This window comes from Puntigrus tetrazona, chromosome 21, assembly GCF_018831695.1.
Source record: "Puntigrus tetrazona isolate hp1 chromosome 21, ASM1883169v1, whole genome shotgun sequence".
Lineage (NCBI taxonomy): Eukaryota > Metazoa > Chordata > Actinopteri > Cypriniformes > Cyprinidae > Puntigrus > Puntigrus tetrazona.
Window position 1 is genome coordinate 2,630,545 of NC_056719.1, and position 26,863 is coordinate 2,657,407.

At 34.4% G+C, this 26,863-nt stretch overlaps 1 protein-coding gene across 2 annotated transcripts; it reads left to right on the top strand.

Moving 5' to 3' along the window:
• The first annotated feature begins 551 nt into the window (after positions 1–551).
• LOC122326563 (C-type mannose receptor 2-like) lies at positions 552–26,216 on the top strand. Of its 2 annotated transcripts, XM_043221533.1 has the most exons (17): positions 552–697; positions 2,273–2,656; positions 2,746–3,087; positions 4,706–5,071; positions 5,244–5,621; positions 5,856–6,230; positions 6,315–6,659; positions 7,532–7,538; positions 20,246–20,607; positions 20,678–21,052; positions 21,600–21,971; positions 22,059–22,403; positions 23,609–23,980; positions 24,172–24,582; positions 24,773–24,781; positions 24,879–24,955; positions 25,132–26,216. In XM_043221533.1, the coding sequence occupies exons 1-17, from the start codon at positions 673–675 to the stop codon at positions 25,210–25,212; spliced, it is 4,626 nt and encodes a 1,541-aa protein (XP_043077468.1). In that variant the 5' UTR covers positions 552–672; the 3' UTR covers positions 25,213–26,216. The 2 variants fall into 2 exon arrangements, with proteins under 2 accessions (XP_043077468.1, XP_043077469.1); XM_043221534.1 differs by lacking the exons at positions 24,773–24,781; positions 24,879–24,955; positions 25,132–26,216 and having other exon boundaries at positions 23,609–23,903; positions 24,172–24,358.
• The last annotated feature ends 647 nt before the right edge of the window (positions 26,217–26,863 follow it).

A 26,863-nucleotide genomic window follows, 5' to 3' on the forward strand; every position in this document is an offset into this window, starting at 1 on the left:
GGTATCATATTTCTTTATTTGTTTTATTTTAAAAGGCTTACCTAAAACCTAAAAAAAGTCTTTTGAAAAGAAAACCAGTTCCTGTTTTACTTGTCTTTTGTATCTTGAAAGTTTCATGTGGGTGTGTTAATTTAATTTGCTTTGATTTGTCATTTCTGTTTGCTTGTTTTTTTTAACTCTCCCTGGCTAGCTGTGGTTTGTGTGTGTTTTTTTGTATAGCTTTGGTACACAATTACATTTTTTCATAATGTCAAGTTCTGGATTCATATTTCTTGAAGTTCCATTGCCTCTATTGTATGAAGAGCTATTGCAGCTGATGGACAGAAATTCATTTAATTTTACATTCATTTCATTCTTTAATTTACATCCTGTATCATGTTTTTACTAAGGTCATGAAGGTTGTATTAACGTATAGATCACATCTATATTTTGTACATTTCTGTTGAACTATCTCATACTGGTAGCGACTCAACAGGTTTTGTGATTTTAAAGAAGATCCCACCCACATTTAACAATAAATATAAGGACAGCCTCAAACATAAACTGATTAGAAAGACATGGGACTTGAAGTCAACAACAGTGGTGCTTAATTAATTTTTTTTATTATTACTTTTTCACAGATGTACAGATTATCTATTCAGATATAACAGGCATACATTTTCTTCTAGAGCCATGTTTTCACTAGTAATATTCTCAGGTATGGAACCTTTTTACATTTTTTATGTAAATCATAATTTAAATAATCATCAAAAATGATTAATGATTGAATCATAACAGTAAGTATTAAATTCATTAACTATATATATGTATATATTGTAGTGTTGTCAAATATTTAACTGATTTATCGCATCCAAAACTAAAGTTTTGGTTAATATAATATATATGTGAGTAATATGCTGTGCTGTGTGTGTATATATATATATATATATATATATATATATATATATATATATATATATATATATATATATATATATGACACACACACAAAATATTTTTAAAGCAATTATAGATGTAAATATTCTCAAATATATGTGTGTGTCTGTGTATATTAATATATAAGTAATAAATTTTGGCTGTCATAGAACAAGGTTTCAGGAAATTAAAGAGTAAGCTATTATTTCTTTAATACTAAATTCAAAAGCATCAACACATCATAAAACAACATTAATGCACAACAACAAGGGGAAACTTATATCAATCAGGGAAAATTAAAAGAAGTGAACAAACACAGGTGGGAACTGATTAACTAATAATGACTAAAGGAGGACAGAAACACGGAAGGACCAAATAAGGAAAACAGAAACACAGAGAAAACGAAACCAACAGAAACTGTGACACACACATATATAATTTGCCCACAAAAACTTTAATTAACCGTGATTAATCGTTTGACAGTCGGTGGCAGGAGGTATTAAGGAAGGAACATTCTCATTGTAGAGAGCATTTTGTTGAATTCAATTCAGTGTGGTTTGAGATGAGTCAGCTTTATAAAATTTCCAGTTATTAATCTATTGTTTTCAGAACGGGCGTTTCTTTCAGCATTGTACTTACAACATTGGCACTACTGCTTCTCTTCCTTGTTAATGTGTTACAACCAGTTGGCTTATGTTTATTGTAAATTCCTTAATTTTCTAACAGTCTAAAAGTCATTTTAAATAAGTAAAAGAGAATATAAACTGGGAGATATATATATATATATATATATATATATATATATATATATATATATATATATATATATATATATATATATATATATATATATAACCTTATTTTATTTTTAAACAATAATGTCCTAAGACATATAAAAAAATAATGATTCTTTTGAATGTACAAGTCATTTTGTGTATCTTATAGATAACTTTTTGTAGTTTATGGGGTTGTGGTTTGGACCTTATACTGACACCTATCAGAATAATTAATGGTCAATTTTCACTGCCATTATAGAAATGGATTTTCTTGCAGGCTTCAAAATAGCTGCTGTGTAAGACTGTAGGGTTTCCCAGTCGTCACGTTAGCATCCAGACGGGTGCACACGAAGGCCCTCTTTGCAGCCACTATGTGCCCTCAATGTGCACTTCCACCGAGCAGACACTAAAGCGAGCTCCACAGCAGACCTCTACCTCACAGTCAAAGCAGCATTATATCATAAAAGCGTGGATTTGGGACAGGGCCTCTAGTGTCTGTTAATGGACATTTGTAACTGAGATAATACTGTGTGATGTGGTCATGCGATCTCAACATAAGACAACTTTTGTGTTTTTAACAGGTTTCTTTAGCCTCACACTGTGTGCCCCTCAGTATGTCTTTGTCAGTGAATCCAAGACTTGGGGAGAAGCTCAGAAATACTGTAGAGATAAATACACTGATCTGGCCACCGTTGAAAATCAACAACAGACGATTCAGTTAATGGACACAGTGAATAATGATTCCATTGATTTGGCCTGGATTGGACTCTATGATGATCTGAACAGTTGGAAATGGACTCTAGAGGACAGTGATTTCTTTAAGGCAGGGGAGAAAGACTTTAGGAACTGGTATAATCAAGGACCAGGCTATTATGGAGCACAAAGTCTGTGTGTTTATATAAACAATGGGATATGGTATACAGCAAGCTGCTCCAGTGCATTTTATCCTACGGTCTGCTATGACGGTGAGCTATTCTATTAAAATGTATAAGATGGTTAAAAAACTGAAAACAACTAAAGCATTCTGTCTCTGTTTGATATTCATTTTTTTCAGGAAGAGAAAATGCAGGTACAAAGTATGTTTTCATTTACCAGTACAGAACCTGGGCTGAAGCTCAGAGTTACTGCAGAGAACATCACACAGACCTCATCAGTATCAGAAATGATGCTGAAAACCAAAAGATTCAGTATTTATTACGAAATATTTATTATTACAATATTTGGATTGGACTGTACAGAACCTGGTCTTGGTCAGATCAGAGCAACTCTTCATTTACTTACTGGAGCACATATCAACCCGATACTTCAGGATCCTGCACCACAGTCTCATTCAGTGACTCTGGGAAGTGGACTGATGAAAACTGCAATTATGCCTTTCCTTTCATTTGCTACAGTGGTGAGTAGATCTCAAAGACTGTTCAGACTAAGAATGATAATTAACAACATTAATAAAAAATACACAGCACAACTATAAAAATGATAAGGAAAGATATCACTTTTGAAAGTTCTTTTAGAATGTTTTTTCCAGCTGATGGGTGATAAAACTTTGACAATTAGCTAATCAGAATTTACTTTAATTTAAAGTGACAGACAACATAACTACAGTGTTCTTAAAATAAACATGGTTGTATAGTGCATTGGGGCCAGTTGCATAAACTATTTAGACTGGTCGTAACTTTTTAAATTCAGTTTTGCAAAGGTAGATTGGTCTGATTTTTATTGCTTTGACTTATTACCCCATGACAACTGCTAGTTGGTAAAACTAGTTTTTAAGACACAGTCTTAACATGGTGGCTAAGTTTATGCAACTGGCTCTTGGTGTGGATGCTAATGTACAGTAGTTACCATTATAGTTATCATTCTTGGTGTAAATGGCCCTTTGGACTGGACCCATACAGAATGTGAGCTGCGCGTTTCCCTCGTTTTTTGATTTCCATTTCTTATCGAGTGTTTTGTTTTTTTGCTGGAGGATTTCTTCTGTGGACAAAATCTTGAACTTTGAACCCCAATTGGGATCTGTTTATGCAGATGTGCTCTCATCTGTTTTCAATGCAGCTCCTAGAGTAGCTTCAGGTCATCTTCTAACTCATTAAACAGGTCTTTACTACAAAAAAGACCAACACTGTGACATATATTGTTGACTTGGAAAATATGTAAATACGCATTTACCAAGAAGCCACTGTATCCCTTCTATCCTTAACCACAAATCAGTCAAAGTAGATTAACTTTGGTGTTCCGCAACTGAAATAATTTACTTTCTGATATTTATTTATTTTCATTTTGTGCTTTAAATAAATATGAATAGATAATCAGTTTACATGTTTAAACTGATGCGATAATAGTGATCTCTCACAACATATTAAAAAGCCACAAAAAAATATGTTTGAAGCATCCTCCCTATATGCACGCGCAAAGCATAATGGGTAATTTTGCATTCCTTGAAAAAGGTTGATAATGCATGTCTGCACTGCGTGTAGAGTGCTGTTAATCGAGGATTTTGCTGCGTTTTCGCCATTCCTGACCCACTTCCCAGCCCACCATCTCTCCGCTGTACGGAGCACATGCAGGGGCCCAGCACTGACAAAAGGCTAGAGCCTGCTGTAACTGACAAGCGACTCTATCAGGCTCCTCCTTCCCTCCAGCTCCACCTCAGTCCTCTGTCACTCCACCTTCTGCTCCTGCTCCTTTCTACACCACACTGTGATACTAAGATTATATTGAAAATCTGTGTTTAAAGTCTGATCTAAATCTGCAAATAAACTGCTTTTAAAACTTCCGAATATAAATGATATATTATGACGGCAAATACACTGATCATATGAACTAATTTCTATAAAACATACATGCTTTTTGGATCATCTTAAATCATGTTACACATAAACAGGAGAAGTTCAACAAAAAATTAAGTCTGTAGTAAACTTTGGTAACGGTCTCAGATTGTGGACTAGATAGTTGTATGTAGGCTATTTCAAAAAACACAAACTTAAAAATTCATTTGTTTCCTCTTTCGACAGCATCAGCATCATCCCGTCAGTATCACTTTGTGAACGAGTCTAAGAGCTGGACTGAAGCTCAGACATACTGCAGACAGAATTACACTGATCTGGCCACCATTGATAACATGGATGAAATGAACAGACTGATTAACACAGTTAATGGGAGTTACAGCGGCTCAGCCTGGATTGGACTATATGGTGATATAAACAACTGGAGATGGTCACTGGAAAACAATGATTTCTATCAGAAAGGAGAGAAAGATTTCAGAAACTGGTATCATGAACCAGACAATAATGGTGGGAACCAACTGTGTGCTTACATGAGTAGCGGAAATTGGTATGATCTCTCATGTGACAACATACTGCCATTTGTTTGCTATGATGGTAAGGACAATTTTACACACACACACACACATACATACATACATATATACGTATACATACATACATACATACATACATACATTCTATACATATATATATGTATACACATACAATTTTTTTTTTTCCAGTAAGAGATATTGCGCATAAACATTTGTCATATTTCATATCTCAGGTAGAGAGACTGCCACAGAGAGGTACATTTTTATCTATAACTGGAGAACCTGGTCAGAGGCTCGTAAATACTGCAGAGATCATTATACAGATCTCGCCAATGTGAGAAATCAGACTGAGAACCAGATCATCTGGGGAAAAACATGGGGATATGGAGTCTGGATCGGACTGTACAGAAACAGGATTTGGTCAAACAGTCAGAATACTACATATCAAAACTGGAGGCCACAAATTCCTGGGTTACCGGCGCAACCAGACAATGGCAACTCTCAATATTCTGAGTATGGGTTTCAGCACTGTACTGCTGTATCATTCAGATATTCAGGCAGATGGACAGATGAGATGTGTTTATCCAGCATGCCTTTCTTCTGCTACAGCAGTAAGTTCAGTTTCCTTGTTGGATGCCATTATTTGGCAGGAATGAATCACACTTCAATCACATTTCTCAAACATGAAAGATTTATTTTATCCAGATATAAAACAAATTTAATCTGTTTCATAATTAATTACATTTGCAGTTTGCAGTTTTCATTACAATATCATTGTTTATTGGTACATTAATGATTAGTTCATTGCACTGCAACAATTTTTTTAATGCTGTAAAAATTCACAGGAAGCTGCACACAATCTTCATGCACCCGTGAGTATCACTTTGTGTCTGAGTCTAAGAGCTGGACTGAAGCTCAGACATACTGCAGACAGAATTACACTGATCTGGCCACCATTGATAACATGGATGAAATGAACAGACTCATTAAAACAATACGAGGAACTTACTTTGGATCAACTTGGATTGGACTCTATGATGATATAAACAGCTGGAAATGGTCACTGGATAATGCAGCATTAGATGGAGGTTTTAAAAGCTGGTATGTTCAAAAACCATTGAACTCGTATGGACAGAGTCTGTGTGTGTACATGTCGTATTATCAGGGAACATGGAGTGAAGCCTTTTGCTCCAATCAATATCCTTTTGTTTGCTACGATGGTGAGAACTGCTGTTGGACTCTATAATAATTAGAAAAAAAATTTAATTACAAGATATATTACATATTTAAATTGTTTCCCACAGGAAGGGTGAACGCTAGTTCAAGTTATGTCTTCGTTTATCAATTCAAACCCTGGAGTGAAGCTCAGAGTTACTGCAGAGAACATCACACAGATCTTGTCAGTATCAGGAATGAGATTGAAAACTACAGGGTTAAATCATTACTTCAATATTATTCAGTTGCTTGGATTGGATTGTACAGAACCAGATCTTGGTCAGATCAGAGCAACTCTTCATTCAGTAACTGGAGGACAGGACAGCCAGATAATGCTGGAAACAGTCAATACTGCACTGCAGTGTCTTTTAGTGACTCTGGGAGCTGGACAGACGAAAACTGCAACATTGCATTACCTTTCGTTTGCTACAGCGGTGAGTAGATCAATCTTTACAACGCTATCTGTGCATGTAGCATTCAGCACTGCACTCCATTAGCTGTAAATAAATGCTTAAAAACGTGCTTAAACTTGTTTTCACTACTGTCATAAATCATATTATCTGACAAAAATATTTTGCACCACAATAAAGAAAATAAAGACAAATTTAATCAGCCTATTATATTTATGTTCATATGTGAAGTCGAAATTAATCCCAACTATGCTTTAAAATGGATTCTCAATGTACAAAATTCAATGAACAATTTATACCACACATACGCAATAATCATGTATGCCCAGGGCCTTTTAAGCATGTATAAAAAACCCTACATATAATTAGTATAAAAAATAGTAGTAGTTATTTACAGGGTGAGTGAAAAGTGACCAGACATTAAAAATTGATAATAAAGTATAATTAGAGGTCCAATATTATAAATAGATATATAATTACAATCACCTGATCTATCCTTATATAAACAAGTAATTATTGTGTCTCACTTTGTGTTTTAGAGACATTTACTGCACACTTACTGTTTGAAGACATTTATTATAGACAAATTACAGTTTGAATTGTGAAAGTATAGCTGCTTGAAGAAGGCTTTAAGACACTGATGAATCCTCTGCTGGCTGGTCGTTCCTGCTTCACATCTAGCGACACTTGAACTATTGAACTAATTAAACTATGGCTTACTCCTGGCTTAGGCTAAGCCCTGACTATGAAACCAGGCCTTTATCTTCAAAAAATCCTAAAAACAAAATATCCATGTCCTTAAAATGGACTTCACAAAATAAAGGGCCTGATTTAATAGAGGCGTGCCTTGACTAAACACATTTTTTATATCATTACATTTTTCTCTGCCCTGACAGCATCAGCATCATCCCATCAGTATCACTTTGTGAACGAGTCTAAGAGCTGGACTGAAGCTCAGACATACTGCAGACAGAATTATACTGATCTGGCCACCATTGATAACATGGATGAAATGAACAGACTGAATAACACAGTTAATGGGAGTTACAGCGGCTCAGCCTGGATTGGACTGTATGATGATATAAACAGCTGGAGATGGTCACTGGAAAACAATGATTTCTATCAGGAAGGAGAGAGAGATTTCAGGAACTTTTATCATGAACCTAATAACAATAATGGGAATGAACTGTGTGTTTCCATGGATAACAATGGAAACTGGTACGATATATCATGTAACAACGCTTACATGTTTGTCTGCTATGATGGTAAGACATTCCAGTTGAAATCTGTTAGTTTACTAAACTAAAATAAACTAAACTAAGTCTCTACAAACATTACTGGGTGTGTTTACATTAACACTTTCCTTTTTTTTGGATTTGGTGGACTGTTGAGACGTAATCCAATCCGATTTGGTGTTTTCATGAGCCTGTGCTTATAGTTTTGGGACACACTATAAGTTGTCTAACAGCAAATACAAATCACCAAATGAAAAAAAAAACCTGTATCTGCGTTATTTTTTTAATAGCTGCTTGCACTTGTTCAGAATTATGAACTATTGAATCTCTCACATTCATTTGAGCACACAGTCAAACGGCGAAAATACACAAATCACCACAGAGCCGTCTTCTGTACCACACAGAACCAACATAGCTTGATCTCAGACAGTCGTTCAATAAATATCATACCGCCCTAATTTCTTAATGTTAAAGCATTAAAGAATTAAAATAAGAGTACGACCCTCTATAATGCTGCTCTGAAATAAATTGTATTCTGGTAAGAAAACATTTACTATAGGCTAGTTAAATGAAACACATACACGATTTCTTTGCAAAAGCTGCTTAACAATTAATCAAAAGGTGCGTTGTTGATATCGTGGTGATAGGGCTGTCACATATTACATTTTAGTGCTTTCATACAATAAAGGCAAAATTTTAATTGAGCTATACTTTCACTATCATCATTGTGTTGTTTCTAAACTGAAAAGCAGATCCGTCTTTCACTTCAGCCTTGAGAGAAGATACGGCACTTTATAACACAAAGAGCTTTCTCAATTCTAATGTGTTTTTACTATATCATTTTATTTAACTTCATACCTCCACTATTATCCAGTCTCTACTGTAGTGTCGGTCACAGAATCACAGAATGTACTGTACTGCGTTGCCGACGTCACGCTTACATTTTCATTCAGATTGAACTCCAGCAGATGTCTCGATCAAAAGCCCAATATACCACCCAAAAACATTGCATTTATTAAATGATATTTAAAGTTAAAGAATTTCAGTGTTTAAAATGTAAACTTAAAAAGAATTGCAAATCTCACATGTATGTATGTACTTAAATTTGCTTTAGATTGAGATTAATTAAGCAATGAACTGATTTATTCAAATCATGTTTTTATTTTAGGTAGAGAAAACGCCACTCAGAAATATGTCCCTGTACTTAATGGAAGGACCTGGGCTGGAGCTCAGAGCTACTGCAGAGAGAAATACACAGACCTGGCCAGTGTGAGGAATGAGACAGAGCGTCAACAGATACTAAACGCTATGAGTAGTTCTTGGTATTGGTATTGGTATTACGGATATTATGTGTGGATTGGTCTGTACAGAAACAGACTGTGGTCAGATCAGAGCACCTCTTCTTTTACATATTGGCTGCAAAACAGTCAAAGCTTTGCTGCACAACCAGATAATGGTGCAAGTGTCCCAGGGATGAATGGAGCTCAACACTGCACAGCTACGTCTTTACAATATTTTGGCCAGTGGACAGATGAGAGCTGCTTTGACAGTCTGCCTTTCTTCTGTTACAGTGGTGAGCAAATACACCCACAGTATAATCAAATAAAAGAACAAACAGCCTGTTACATACAAAAATGTGATTGTAAATATAGAAAATAAAATAAAATAAAAGTCTGCATAATGAATGTAACGTGATACTATAATGCAAGTCTTCTTTTTTGTTTGTTGTTGTTGCTGAACCTGATGACCATCATATTAACCCACCGATTCAGATGTATACGGTATGTTTAAGTACTTTAAATATGATCTGTTTGTTTCTGCTGATTTCAATACATAATGCACTGTAAACAATTTTGGACGTTTTTGTTTACATGATTTAATTGCAAATAAAACATCTTTTTTTAGTAATACAAGCAAACATAAAAATGTTTTAAAAAGAGTTTTGACCTCTAAATATCTTTTCAGTGTGGGTTTATTAATTGTTCATTTTAACACTTTTTTTGTCAATTAATCAGTGATGGGAATGCGAGTAGAAGTTACAAGTCTAGAAAATCTGTCTAAATCTCAGATTGAACAGCTTGTGATTATGCAGGTAAGTAAATTTTTCTATGAAACATTTAATTTTAAAATAACTCTAGGCAACAGTGGCATAAATACTTTAAAATCTGAATAATATTTCAATTTAGGCAAGGTACCACAGGTGATTACAATATTCAGATATTTCCATATTTAGTTGCTTGATTAAACAGAGAATTATATACAGTAAATTGCAATAAAACTGTAAATGTTGTGTCCGTAAGTGTTACTGAAGTGGACATTTTTGCCTCAGTGCAGCCTTTAAATATATGTACTATAATAAAAAATATATACAGGCAGAAATAAATAAAGTAATATAAAAACCCCTTAAATGTGTATATTGAATATTTTCTTTCAGTCTTAAAAATAGTTAATGAAAGGCCAAAAACCTCAAAACTGACAGGTGCATTGAAAGATATGTTTTTGCCTGCAGTGTCTTGCCTGAAAAGAAATACATTTACTTAATCCGACTGCATTTCAGTGCATGATTGTCATAAAGCTCGTATATTTTCAGTTACAAGAGGAGCTGATGAAGCTTGGACTTCCCAGAAACGCCACCATGAATTTAAGAGATTATCGTAAGATTAATCCTTGACAGAGGATGTTTCAACGGACCTGTTAAATCAGTAAAGGGCTTTGTAAGAAAATGAATGTAGCTTGAATGTAACATTAGAATAATGTAAAATTGAACTTACAGTACAGCTTTATTAATCAACAGTTTAATCAGTAGTTAATCAATACTTATTATACCAATGAGCTGTGGACATCCGTATGAAAATGAATAATATTAAAATAAGGTGATGGGGGATTTTGTTTGTTAAAGTAATGCATAACAATGGTACTGAATGTGGTGTCTGTAAAGTTTGACGTTATTAAAGGAAGCTGTGGATTTGTGAAGTTTAAGTTTTAGTATATTAGAACCATATGGATGAAAATATCACCCACAATCTTGCCACCAAACCCAGTTTTTATAGCGTCAGATAACCAGTTAAAACACAATTTATAACAATAACTCAATATCTTACTTTTTTGCATCCTCAGATTTCAGATTTTCAAACAGCTGTATCTCTGACAAATCCTATTATAACAAACCATAAATACATTTTTTTAAATATTGTATTAATCTTAATTTTTGAAAACAATGATACACTGTATAAAAGCTTTAATGAAAATTATGAGTTGCCTGTTTCTGCTTTAAACCTCTTAAAAAACATTTCCTCATATTTCCTTTAGCGCTACTAACGACTTGTTTGTTTTTTTAACATCCTGATGGATAAGAAAAAAATGCTGTTAGTAAAGCTTAACCTGTTTTTTTTGTTTTTGTTTTCTTTGGACATTTTTTTCATACAAACATACAGAACGCAGCTTAATCAAAGTAATGTAAATGCATCACGAATACAGACATTTTTTAACAGTTTCAGAGAGTAAACTTTAATAGCTATTTAATATATTTCTTTTACATATTTTTCTGTCATAGTAAAGCATGATTTAGCATAAAAAGCCTGTTTTGGTAAACGATCCAAATTCACCACAATAAAGAATATGCTTTCCTGCTGTCATCTGCTTTATAATCATGCTGTCTAACAGATCTTCTAATGTCAACAGTGAAACTAAAGATATTAATGTCTGCATTTTTTGAAGACCCACAGAAAACAGCCAACCGAAACTGAGCCAAAATCTCACAGGAATATAAAAGCAGCTTTTTATTAAATATAAATCATGCATCTTATTTTTTACTGCACAGCCATGATTCTATTGGTTCTATTGTCAGGTATTGTTTAAACTTTTTATGTATTTTTCTTAAAATGATCCTGGTAATTTAAATCCTAGTATTTTGAATCCTACCATTTTTCCATGCAAATTTTTTAATAAACATTTGGAACAAAATCCTACAGTCATATATATATATATATATATATATATACACACACACACACATACATATATAAATAAAAGTTCTGTCTACATTTGAAATGTTAAAATAATGTTTGGCAGAATACAAACACAAAGACAAAAAAAGAAATGTTGCAGACACACTGTGCTTTTTGATGTGAAAGCAAAACCTCTTTAGGTCAGCTGGCAAATCATCAAAGCATTCCAACAGCTTTCATTACCTTCACAGAGGAGACAAATTATTTCATGTATAGTCATTGTTTTTGTTTTCTTTGCATACAAACATTTTCTCATCGCTTCATAACATTCAGATTGATCCCCTGATGGCAGAGGATCTGGACTTTAAGGGTGTTCATTGGCAGTCAATGGAAAAAAAAAGTCTCCTGGTTTTCATCCGAAGATGAACTAACATGAATACTACTCTTCAATACTAGTTACAGCACACACAAAGAATCATGAATGAACATCAGAAAGTGTGCTGAAAGATACAGTACAGCTTACTGAAATCTGTATCAGATCAGATCAGTCAGCTTTTCAACCACAGAAAGATGTCAGTAAAACAGTATGTCAGTTAATGTTACATTAAACTCAGAAAATCAATTAAGTGAGCATAAGCTCAATAGTAAGCTTGAAAGTAACTATTATAACACGGACTTCAGTTGGGTGATTGCCTGTGCGCAGTCAAACATGAGGGAAATTTTCATCTTTGCCTTGAGCACTCAAATGTCTTGGCAGTCGGAGAGGCCACACTGGAGCACATTCACATTCATTAGACAGGGATGGAATTACAGTTAGACTTTACTAGGGCAGTTTCTGTAGCGGCTATGTCATGTTTTTGACACATGCAAGTAATCATGCTGTACAAAATATTAACATTATTTTAATAGCAAATGAAGATGTGTATTTGTTTAGGATTTTCTGAACAAATTGTCTTCATGGTAATGATCTTCATGGTAATGATCTTGATGTTATGGACATACAGTTACTTTGTCTTGAGTTGATCAGCCAACTGTGGTAGCGTTTTTTTTGATTGGTGTTTATAGCACAGCTCTAAGTGACATTCAGTGCCATCGAGGATGAAATGCGATTGGTTATTAAAGGTGCACTGTGTACATTTTAGCAGCATCTAGCAGCGAGATTTGTAGATATAAATAGCTCATTCCAAGTTGATAAAAACATAACGGTTTGATGTGTAAGGTCTTTGAGTACCTTTGAAAACAATTACAAATATTATATATATTGCATTTCTATTGCACCTTTAAGAGACATATATATATATATATACATATATATATATATATATATATATGTGTGTGTGTGTGTGTGTGTGTGTGAAATGTCATTATGATATATGATTTCAAATGGTTATAAATGATACATTTTTCTAAAATGTAGACAGAGCATGTGAACTACCTAGGCCGTGTGTCTTTCAACAGTGTTTATCAGTAGTGTCTCAACTAATAGCAAAACTATGTGTTCAAGAGCAGCACACCTGAGCAGACTAGCTCACTATTGAGAAATGCATGAGGCTTTTCAGTTGCACAACTTTTTTAATGATAAAGTTGCGAGGCAGCACTGACAACAACTTTCTCTCTAGAAGTGTAAAAGACCATTTAGTGCCTGACATCTTTTAGTGTGCCATTGTTAGATGGAGAGAAACATCCATACGAATCACAATATTAATAAACAATGAACATATACACACACACACACGCACATTTATTCTTTTTTTAGACTATAAATATTGTACGTTTTTTATTCAGTTTTTGATTCAGGAAGAGGGAAAAGTCATAAAGGTGTTTAGGATTATAGTTCATCCAAAAATGAAAAATGTGTTATTTATATTTAAGAATGTTGGCAACTAAACACTCGCTGGTAGTCATGGAGGTCGACAGCGTTCAGTTTGTGTTTGTAAGGTCTTGGTTTTGGTACGCCATTTCATTTTCTGTTTCATGCAAGCCTATTGTATAACAAATTTACTTTTAAATCATTGTCTAAGACAAGATCCTAATGCATGTTGTATGAAAAGCTGGCACAGAAACTGAACAGAAAGCTGCGAAACAGAAAACATTTTAGTTTACGGTCTGCCTTTCATTTTAGGCTTCCAATAATGTAGTCTAACAGGTTTATTAATGTTAAGTCATGTTCACATACAGATCTTATCTTCATCTCGCAAATTTCTGTTAAACAAAACCATACTGGTAGTTTATTAATGCTACCTTGCAGGTTTTTGAAAATGTTCACACCCACATTTTGCTTTTTATTATAAATAGAAAGAGAGCTCCGGTCTTGAACCCTAACTGACACAATGACTTGCTTTTTTATTTTTTTCCTCCACAGGCTGTTACGAGTCGTGGTTGTAGTAATGGGTCACAGTGACGGAGTAAATCAGATATTCTTTCAATTCAAAGAGAAACAGCTTCACCACACATATGACACTTGCTAACATTAATCACTGACAAAATGAAAGAGGCAGACAAGGCTGTAAATACACACAGACACAATCAGGGAGAAATTAAAACACATGGGAAACACGGCTGGAGACAAATGAAACAATTAAGTAATCAAAGTTAACAAGAAAAGGAACAAGACCAAATAAGGACAAACCGAAAGACGGCACAACAGCAAACCCGACACACATATAACACAGATGTGTTTTTACTGTTCCTTTTCTCAGATATTTAATATTTTTACCTATTTTTTTTTTTGTTACCATGGCAGATTGTATATGTATATATATGGCAGAAGGGCATCCACGTTACATTTAATTTGTGACCTAAAGTTATGCAGAATCTTGAATTGATAACTTTCTGTTTTTCTAAATGCTAGCAATTTTTTTTTGCATAAGTATGTTTATGTTTACTTACCGAGGCCACTTTAGCAATGTAGGAATGTAAAGCAACTTCTGTGTATTTTACAGGTTTTCTCACCTTCACATCGAGTGTCCCTCGCCAGTATGTCTTTATGAATGAATCCAAGACTTGGGCAGAAGCTAAGAGATACTGTAGAGATAAATACACTGATCTGGTGACCACTGAATATGAACTACACACTTTCCAGTTAATGGACACAGTGAATAATGATTCCATTGATTTGGCCTGGATAGGACTCTGATGATCTGAACAGTTGGAAATGGACTCTAGAGGACAGTGAAGGTGGGAGAAAAAGACTTCAGGAACTGGAATGAAGCTAAAAGTTACTGCAGAGAACATCACACAGACCTTGTCAGTATCTGAAATGAGAAAAACCAGAAGATTCAGTATTTGTTACAGATTATAATAATTGGTATTATTACTTTATTTGGACAGGAATGTATAGAACCTGGTCTTGGTCAGATCAGAGCAACTCTTCATTTACTTACTGGAGCACAAATCACTTCAGGATCCTGCACTGCAGCGTCATTTAGCGACTCTGGGAAGTGGACTGATGAAAACTGCAATTACGTATTTCCTTTCTCTTGCCACAATGGTGAGTAGATCCTAAGGGAATAATAGTTTAACTAAAAATGTCTGTCTTCTGTCAGTCCCAACCTGTGGATTCAGAACTAATTAATTGGGTCCTTGAGTTTGAGACATTGAAAATCTGGAATTCAAAGTCTAATCTGAAAGTAAATAGACTTAGATCTCCACCTGTGGTAGTTTCGGCTTCATCTCAAGACATATTGAGGGTTCTGAGGTCTTTAATAACATAAACTTGGGGGGTCCTTGTTTCTGTTTCCCTTGATGGAACCCACAGAATGGTAGGATGAACTGGTATGGACAGAGTCTGTGTGTGTACATGTTGTATTATCAGGGAACATGGAGTCAATCCTTTTGCTCTTCTGCACTTCAGTTTGTTTGCTATGATGGTATGGAAATCTGCTATACATTTCTACAATAATGTAAAAAAATTTTTATGATTCCATGATATGTCACATATTTAAATAGTTTTATCACAGCAAGAGCGAATGCTAGTGCAAGTTATATGTTGGTTTATCAGTACAAAACCCGGAGTGAAGCTCAGAGTTACTGCAGAGAACATCACACAGATCTTGTCAGTATCAGGAATGAGATTGAAAACTACAGGGTTCAGTTATTACTTCAATATTATTCAGTTGCTTGGATTGGACTGTACAGAACCAGATCTTGGTCAGATCAGAGCAACTCTTCATTCAGTAACTGGAGGACAGGACAGCCAGATAATGCTGGAAACTGATAGTGATAGTGACTCTGGGAGCTGGACAGACGAAGACTGCAACACTTAAAAAAAATTGGGCTCTTTTGGATCACCAATGACTTTCATAGTATTTTCTTTTTCCTACTGTAAGTGAGCTGTGACCCAAAACAGCCTGGTTACAAACTCTGAAACCATTGTTGTTTAAGAAAAAAAAGCATATTAATGAGTTATTAAACACTGTATCGTTAAAGTTGGCATTATACCATATATTGCTATCATATACTGTTGTGTACCAACATTAACACAACATTTCCCCAAAATCATGTTTTATACAAGATATATGACTTAGGAGCAGGGAGATATAAGATAAAAACGCTATGGACACAGACGTCATGATGACTCATCAGTTCAAATAAGTATGGTACATTTGAGCTTTACTGCTGTTTTCTGTCAAATGTTTTTCAACATAATAACTACTGACCCTGTTTATTTTTTTGCTATCAGAGAGTGGAAATTACAAGTCTGGAAAATCTGTCATTCTCAGATCGAAGAGCTGGTGATTAAACAGGTGAAAAACATGTCAATGAAAAATAAGGGTCTTTCTGTTTGTTCAACAACAATAATATACATACACCAAAATGAAAAAAAAATAAATCACTTTAAGAACAATAAAAGCAATATAATTAATAGATCTTGTGTTAATGTATTTAGCTCATAAATATCTCAGAGAATAAATCACATTTCAGCTCCAGGAAGAATTAATCAGACAAGGCAACTTCCCAGCAACTTCACCATGCATTTGAGAAACTATCGAAAAACCAATTCACGACGGAAAAAATGAGCATTCCAGGACATAAAAAAATAGTTAACAAGTATTATAAAAAGAAAGGCAAATCTTAACATTTTTTTAAAAAATTGTAGCCTATATCCTTCAGATAGTGGTACGTTTTATAATGTTTTAGAGATGCCTTCACACAACATCAAAAACCCCATGTAAGCAGCTGCAGGTGGTAAGGTATTATCATTACACATTTATTCAATCCGGATAATAGACTGTTCGACCACCAAATCTTATCTCCATTAATGAGAGTTTAATATTTAATTTGAATGCGTACTGAATACTGGTTTTGACTTTATTCATATCAATCCAGGAAAAAGAGTTCATATAACAGTCGTCCATGAATAATCCAATATTTTTCCAGTGGACAAATTTTACAGTGGTGAGCAAATATAACTTCTACAGTAAAAAATAAAATAAAAACACCAGGCTACATAATGTATTACTGTGAGAGAGACCAGCATCACCAGAGTTTTGATTCACCGCACATGCTGCAGCCAATCAAGCCCAAAGTTAAAAGCAGTCACTTTTTTCATGTCACCTTCACATTCAGTCATAATGAGGCGAGCTTTCTACTGTTTGTTCTGCCTCTGGATATAGATGAATTTGAGGATATAAACAATAACAAAAGCATTGGAACGCGACTGCATTTTCGGTGGCTGTCAAAACAAGCAAAACGTAACAGTTCAGGTATTTAAAAAAACTTGGGGATTACCCTTTAAATATGACTGAGGAGCAAAGTTTTAATTAGTTCTCTTGACAAACGGTGTCACTTGTCATAGTTCGTCGCTAAGATGATCCAGGGAGCTGATTAGCTTACATTTCGCTTGCATTGCTCAGTCAGTCTGACCACTTAGTCTTAACTATCACTTTTTAAATCAGTTTAAGCTCCTTGCTGAATAAATATATTAATATTCTTTAAAGAATAAATAAAAAAATACTTACCCCAAACTTTTGAGTGCATGTTGTTACAAAATATTTCTATTTTAAATAAAAAGGTTACACTAAATATTAAGCAGCACACTTGTTTACAACACTGATAATAAATCATCATATTAGAATAATTCCTAAAACATCATGTGATACTAAAGACTGGAGTAATTATGCTTATTATACAGGAGTAATTATACAGATTTGATCGCAAAAATAAATGACATTTTAAAATAGAAAACAATTGTTTTAAATCGTAATAATATTTTAGAATACTGTATTTTTGGTCAATTAAATGCTAGCTTGATGAGAATAGGACACTTCTTCCAAAAACATACAAAATAGTAATAGTGCCCACACATTAGACGAGTACTACTGTATGTGTGTTTGCAGTAAATGTGCATAAAAACGTACATATGCATATGCAAGATGCAAGACATCCGGAGAACTAATTTTAATGGGGTTTTTTGTAGGTTCGCGTTTAACTCATATTTAAAGGGTAACCCCAACACTGTTTAAGTTTTTTGAAATACTGTTACGTTTACGCTAGACTAAAAAATCTCTTCTGAGTTAATTAAAATAGAAAAGATTAAGCAGCTTGAATATATGTCAGTGTAAAATTCTCAGTAACTTGTGATAACATTAGCTCAGAAATATGTTATAAACAACAAATCAAATATTTCAGTTCCAGGAAGAATTAATCGGATGAGTACTTCCCAGCAACTTCACAACATGTTTGAGAAACTATTGTAAAACTGGTCTTTGACAGTTCAGAACAGCATTCCTGCACACAAGCAGTGGTTTTAGGCAATGTTTTTTCAAACAGTGTTTGCATGTTCTTGATGTTTAGCAATGTTTAGCATGTTCTTGATCTTAATTGCTAAACTTATTGTTCTTGAATCCATTTGTTCGGTTCTTACGTTTTTTTGATTGCTGATCAATAATTAATGTATGTTGTACATAATGCTAGATTTTACATTCCTTCTTTGTGGCCCAGAGTTGCAGCACATTATTAATGCACTCAAAATGATTCTAATTCTAAAAGAAAATAAATTGTTGGAACAAGTGTAAAAGATTTATTTCATGCAAAATGCGCAACATTTAACACAGCAGGTCACACAGCTGTCAGGTGTGTTTATAAAAATGATCCCTCCCATATTTAATCACTCCCTTAAAAAATATTGTATCCCTCCCTATAAATATTAAGACAGTCGGGCAATCTCAAGCAAAAGCAGCAAGAAAATAGACGAGGTTCCAAATCAAAAGGTAAACTGTTAACCACTTTTAGAACAGCTTCTCATCCTAATCGTATCCTAAGTAATAAGTAGTAAAGAAATACAATTATTGGATTGATTTTGTGAATACTATTTTCCACAGCTATGTATCCATTGCTTCTATTATTTGGTAAGAAAAGGTATTTTTTATAAAATATTTAATCATCAATTAAACTTTTTGTATAAGAGTATGACTGTATGTATTGACTGACTAATAATATTACAGTACATTTTTTGTAATATAGAGTTATTAATGTTGATCCTTGCTTTTTTCCATTGATAAACTAAAATTTCTTACAGGGTTTCTCACCTTCGCTTTGGGTGTCCCTTATCATTACGTCTTTGTCAGTGAATCCAAGACTTGGGCAGAAGCTCAGAGATACTGTAGAGATAAATACACTGATCTGGCCATCATTCAAAATGAACAACAGACACTCGAGTTAATAGCCACAGAGAACAATAATTCCATTGATTTGGCCTGGATTGGACTCTATGATGATCTGAACAGTTGGAAATGGACTCTAGAGGACAGTGATTTCTTTAAGGCAGGAGAGAAAGACTTTAGGAACTGGTATAATCCAGGACCAATCAATTATGGAGGACAAAGTCTGTGTGCTCATATATACAATGGGATATGGTATACAGCATACTGTTTTAATTATCTTCCTTTTATCTGCTTTGAAGGTGAGAGGTTTTATTAATATTGGGCATACAAGACAAGAAAAAAAAATCAACTCTCAATAATGCTCAGTACTGTATTTATATGTTGTAGGAAGACAGAATGCCAGTGCTAGTTATGTGTTGGTTTATCAGTACAAAAACTGGACTGGAGCTCAGAGTTACTGCAGAGAACATCACACAGATCTTGTCAGTATCAGGAGTGAGGCCGAAAGCCAGAAGATCCGGAAGATCTTAAAGAATTATTATTATTATGATCTTTGGATTGGATTGTACAGAACCAGATCTTGGTCAGATCAGAGCAACTCTTCATTCAGTAACTGGAAGACAGGACAGCCAGATAATGCTGGAAACAGTCAATACTGCACTGCAGTGTCTTTTAGTGACTCTGGGAACTGGACAGACGAAAACTGCAACATTGCATTACCTTTTATTTGCTACAGCGGTGAGTAGATGTCTATGTATAGTAGCTAAAATAAACAAAAATGTTAAATGCTAAACTATAACACTTTCTCCAGTGTTATTTTTGACATCATCCCGTCAGTATCACTTTGTGAATGAGTCTAAGAGCTGGACTGAAGCTCAGACATACTGCAGACAGAATTACACTGATCTGGCCACCATTGATAACATGGAGGAAATGAACAGACTGATTAACACAGTTAATGGAAGGTACAATGGTTCAGCCTGGATTGGACTGTATGATGATATAAACAGCTGGAGATGGTCACTGGAAAACAATGATTTCTATCAGGAAGGAGAGAGAGATTTCAGAAACTGGTATCATGAACCAGACAACTATGGTGGGAACCAGCTGTGTGTTTACATGAATTATAATGGGAAATGGTATGATATCTCATGTGACAGCATGGTGCCATTTGTTTGTTATGATGGTAAGGACATTACTTTTTCTTTCTTAGCAATTATTTCTGTGCATTTATATTGTCATACCTTATATTTCAGGTAGAGAAACTGCTATACAGCAGTACATCAGAATTAATAACCTGACAAACTGGTCAGAGGCTCGTAGATACTGCAGAGATCATTACACAGATCTCGCCAATGTGAGAAATCAGACTGAGAACCAGAGGATCCTTGAGATAGCAGTTGGAGGAGTCTGGATCGGACTGTACAGAAACAGGATTTGGTCGAATGGTCAGAATACCAAATATGAAGATTGGAGACCAGCCATTCCGTATTCACAACAGCAACCAGATAATGGAATATATGAGTATGCCCAGTGGTTTTCTCAGCACTGTACTGCTGTATCATTCAGTCATTTAGGTCGATGGACTGATGAGAACTGCTTATCCAGCATGCCTTTCATCTGCTACAGCAGTGAGACCCTTCTTTTATCACTTAAAATTTTTACACAGACAAAAAAACTAAAACTAAAAATACAGCAAGTGGATTTACAATGTATATTTTATTATTATTATTATTATTATTATTATTATTATTATTATTATTAGGGGCCAAGCACTGAAGGTGCGCAGTCATCTATTGTATTTGTTACAGTTATTATTTTTAGTTTCTTCCATTTTTTTTTCGCAACAAGCTATATCACTCAATGTTTTCATACAATATTTTTGCCGCAATTAATCCCACCCTCTCAAATTGGTTTTGGACTTTTAAACTGATTACAATGCTCCATGTAAGCGCACCTATTTTTGCATGTGGTCTGATGTTTCATGCCATGCTTAGGTCCTACTTTTGCTGCTCAAGTGCTTGGCCCTGTAATTGCTTATATTATTGTTATTTTTATATACTTCATATTTTTATATATAGATTTTTTTAAACCATTTAGCAAATATATATTTTGCAGTGAAGAATAAAATATATTTCTCTGTTTGACATCATTTGACATCTCTGTTTGACCAAACAGGAAGCTGCACACAGTCTTCATGCACCCACCAGTATCACTTTGTGTCTGCGAATAAGACCTGGACCGAAGCTCAGACATACTGCAGACAGAATTACATTGATCTGGCCACCATTGATAACATGGAGGAAATGAACAGACTGATTAAAACAGTGCATAGGACTTATGGCAAAGCTTGGATTGGACTCTATGATGATATAAACAGCTGGAGATGGTCAGTGGATAATACCTCATTAGATGGAGGTTTTAAAAGCTGGTATGTTCAGCAACCAGTAAATGTTAATGGACAGAGTCTGTGTGTGTACATGTCATATACTCAAGGAATATGGAGTGAATCCCCTTGCCACTATACATATCGGTTTGTTTGCTATGATGGTGAGAACTGCTGTTGGCTTTTAAAAGATGAATTAGAACATATATGACATGATATTTATATATCACTTTTTTTTTTTTTCTTCACAGGAAGAGTGAACGCTAGTGCAAGTTATGTCTTTGTTTATCAATACAAAACCTGGAGTGAAGCTCAGAGTTACTGCAGAGAACATCACACAGATCTTGTCAGTATCAGGAATGAGATTGAAAACTACAGGGTTCAGTTATTACTTCAATATTATTCAGTTGCTTGGATTGGATTGTACAGAACCAGATCTTGGTCAGATCAGAGCAACTCTTCATTCAGTAACTGGAAGACAGGACAGCCAGATAATGCTGGAAACAGTCAATACTGCACTGCAGTGTCTTTTAGTGACTCTGGGAACTGGACAGACGAAAACTGCAACATTGCATTACCTTTCATTTGCTACAGCGGTGAGTAAGCAAACATACTGTACACTCTCAACTCTATTATTGTATGTGCACCTTTGTTAAGAAATACATGAAGTGGTTTTAGAACATATAATGTTACCTCTGATCACTTCTGTAGTTTTCAAATTAAAACAATGTTGACAAGAGCATTGTTGCTTTTAATATTGGTGTTCTTACAGTACATATGTCACGGTTGCGGTTTAGCGTGAAGGAGCACTGGACGAGAATATAAAATAAACAAGTTTAAATCAAACACATATACAGGGCAGGTAGGTAAACAGGCAGATGAACTAAACCACGTGAAACAGACGAGATCGGACGAACAGAACCACAGAATTTAAATACACAACGTAAATACTTAATAAATAAGACACAGGTGAAAACGCTAAGACAATTAACTAAAGTAGGTCACACAGAACACATGGCACACGACAAAAAAAACAACAACACAAGGAGTCCACGTGTGACAACATAACTGTCTGGCGTTTATAACAGACACAATTGACCATGATTTCGTTTTAATCAAAGCAAGACATTGTATTATTGAAAGCAGAAAGACTCTGAATTATTCAACATTGCCACATTCTAGTGTTTTAGTTTTTACATAGTGAATCTACAGATGATTAATACTTTAAATTCCCCTGTTAGTAAGGTATTTATATTTTAGTTTTTGGAGTCCCAAAGTTAACAAATGCAAAACTGATATAAAACTCATTAGTTGATACAACTGTGCCATTTCAACTACCTTTTATGCAACTACCTTTTGTGCAACTGTAGTTAAACGCAACTCAAAATGCATACAAAGTCAAAAAAGACTTTCTTTTTCTTATAATATGCTTTTTACCTTATTTTTTCAATGACTCCTAAATTATTTGTTCAGCAATTCATTTTTCAAAATACATCCAGTGATTGATTGATTTCATTTAAAGCAGTGTTTGTGAGCTTTTAACACTTTCTTCTGAGAGACAATAACTTTATACACAGTGCACTTTACAAAAATTCATAATAAAGGCACTTTAATGTAACTGGTTAATAAGTAACTGCAGAGCACAAGCAAAAACAAGTAGACAATGTTCATATTTTGATCCTCTTTTATCATCAACAAAAGTTCTACAAAGGTTTGTTTTCATAAATCTCTTTAGAAGAAATCTTTATGATGCAATTAATGTAACTTTTTATCTTCACCTCTTTCTCTCGCACCTCAACAGCATCAGCATCATCCCGTCAGTATCACTTTGTGAATGAGTCTAAAAGCTGGACTGAAGCTCAGACATACTGCAGACAGAATTACACTGATCTGGCCACCATTGATAACATGGATGAAATGAACAGACTGATTAACACAGTTAATGGAAGGTACAATGGTTCAGCCTGGATTGGACTGTATGATGATATAAACAGCTGGAGATGGTCACTGGAAAACAATGATTTCTATCAAAAAGGAGAGAGAGATTTCAGGAACTGGTATCATGAACCAGACCATGGAGGCTATGCGGACAACATGTGCGTTTACATGAATAATTACGGAAACTGGTTTGATACGTCATGTGGCAATTTTTACACATTTGTCTGCTATGACAGTAAGACATTCCAAGTATTTATATTATTATTATTATTATTATTATTTGTTTTTTACTTAAAGCATCCGAAATTAGTCAGAGCATGAAATTTCAGTCCTCTGATGTTAAAGTGTTCAGTCTTTTGCCATCATTTATTTTACTTATAAATGTTTTTTTTCTGTTTTGCTTCATTATATCATGTTCTATATTAGGCAGAAGAAACGCCACTCAGAAATATGTCCCTGTATTTAGTGGAATGACCTGGGCTGGAGCTCAGAGCTACTGCAGAGAGAAATACACAGACCTGGCCAGTGTGAGGAATGAGACAGAGCGTCAACAGATACTAAACGCTATGAGTAGTTCTTGGTATTGGTATTGGTATTGGTATTACGGATATTCTGTGTGGATTGGTCTGTACAGAAACAGACTGTGGTCAGATCAGAGCACCTCTTCTTTTACATATTGGCTGCCATACACTAATTTTATTGCTGCACAACCAGATAATGGTGCAAGTGTCCCAGGAGAGGAGGGAGCTCAACACTGCACAGCTACGTCTTTACAATATTTTGGCCAGTGGACAGATGAGAGCTGCTTTGACAGTCTGCCTTTCTTCTGTTACAGTGGTGAGCAAATATATATACGATAAAATACAAAACATCTCTGAAAAAACAAGCAAATACATTGCAATAAATTGTTGGCCTATTAGTATGAATGCCATTGTTATTTATGTAACTTTATACTATAATTTATACTAATAGTTCTGTCTCCCATTTGCTTTTTGATTATGCACATCATATTGACCCGTCAATTCAGATGAATACGGTATGTGTATGTTTGTGTAAATATGCGATCTTTACAACTGTTTTCAGTCCAAAATATTTTTGTGTGTAATTATGCACAATTTGTTTTTACTGATCAGTGATGGGACTGAGAGTGGAAGTTACAAGTCTGGACAATCTGTCAGAATCTCAGATTGAAGAGCTGGTGATTCAACAGGTGAGAAAATGATCAATGTAAAACATTCATCACAGTCTTACTTTTTGTTATAACTTTTTGTCTTACTATATATATATATATACACACACACACACACACACACATATATAATTTACAAATATTACTGTAATTTATTTAGCTCATAAATTTCTCACAAAGAGTAATTCACATTTCAGCTCCAGGAAGAATTAATTAGACAAGGACTTCCCAGCAACTTCACCATGCATTTGAGAAACTATCGAAAAACCAATCCATGAGGGGAAAAAAGGAGCATTCCAGGATATTAAAATGGTTTAACTAAACTATTCCTGAACATTTGCAGTTTGTGTGTTCTTTGCAAATTCCTATCTTTACAGAAAATAATCACAATAATCACATATATACCCCCACTAAAGACTTTTTTTCAAAATAATGAATCGTATACAGCATATACTGTACTCATTTTTGGAACGTAATATGCTTTGTGATTACTTTGAGTAATTAAACTGATCGAATATTTTGTGTCATCAGATATTATTTACAGTAAACCTCTTAACTTTGCAATTAAAAGTTCTTTGTTAAATGTAGAGATGATTTGTCGATCTGTATGTGTATTTGTAATTCTAATCCAAACATAACGATAAATCAGCTTTTTGGCATTTCAGGAATATGTCTACAGCAAATCTTTGTTCTCTCCTCTACATGGTCACATGGTTTATGGAGCTTTTGAATGGGTTCAAGCAGATAGACAGCATTTTTACTATACTTGCAGCGTGTTGTGGTAAATATGGACAAAGCATATAAATTGATTGTGCATTAGCAGTAGCATAAATTGACAGTAGCATTAATTACGGTAGCATTTTATTCTGAGGAGTAATAAGTGATAACTTGATGACTTCAGTAATATTTACTAAATTTGGTACTAAATAATATGTGCAAGACCAATTAAAATACAACATTTTATAATCTATGAATCTGATTTTAGTATTGTAGTATTTAAGGTTAAAACAGATTCCCTTTTTATGTTATGGTTGAACCACTGATGGCAGATGGATGTTTCTAACAATGTCTTTTATCATTTTCTGGACCTTGAGTGTTCATTACATGGTCTCTGGTCTACAGTACAGTTCCACAAACAGATGAAGAAAGAAATCTGACTTGACTTAAAGATCATTTGTAGTTGTTTAGACATGTTTTATCTGTTTTATGGACTATGTTGTCATTGCCTATTTTATATTATTTTCTAGTTTATCATACACTTGAATAAATAATCATAAACAACTGTGGGTTTCTTTGCTTGGTTTTGACCACCAGTGTCATGTTGTGTCTGTCGTAATGAAACGTCATTACCCATCAAAATGCGTGTTTTGTTTAAATGACTTTTTACACCAATCCCATGGTAATTTGAATGAACACACCTAACACCACTACTCGTTACAAAAATCCTGCAAAATCATAAATTACAGCACATTTACGTTTTATGAGCACTCTTGAATAAGACCACAAACCCACACTGAATAGTTCTGAACAAGACATTTGAGTAATCCGTCTTGTAGGCTAGACGGTGAAGATGTGAAAATCGTTCTGCTTACTTGTTCACAGCGAAACAATATATTGTTTAAAATGTTGAAAGATGTGATTGTGATGGAAAGATTTGAATGCAAGGGAGTGACAATGGCCATTAATGGACCTATTGGGACTGTGTAACAAAATACTTACAATGTAGCTTAAATTTTAATGTCGATGGAAAATCATTTAGAAAACCTAAAGGTCCTCGTTTATAAAATGGTGCACAGAAACCATCCTAAAATTGATTTTATGATTATTCAATATCCAAACATGTGAAACACACACATGCATCTCTTTCAGATGTGAAATATATAATTCGATCTTGAAATTGAAGATCTTTAGTTCTCTGCTTCGTGTTTA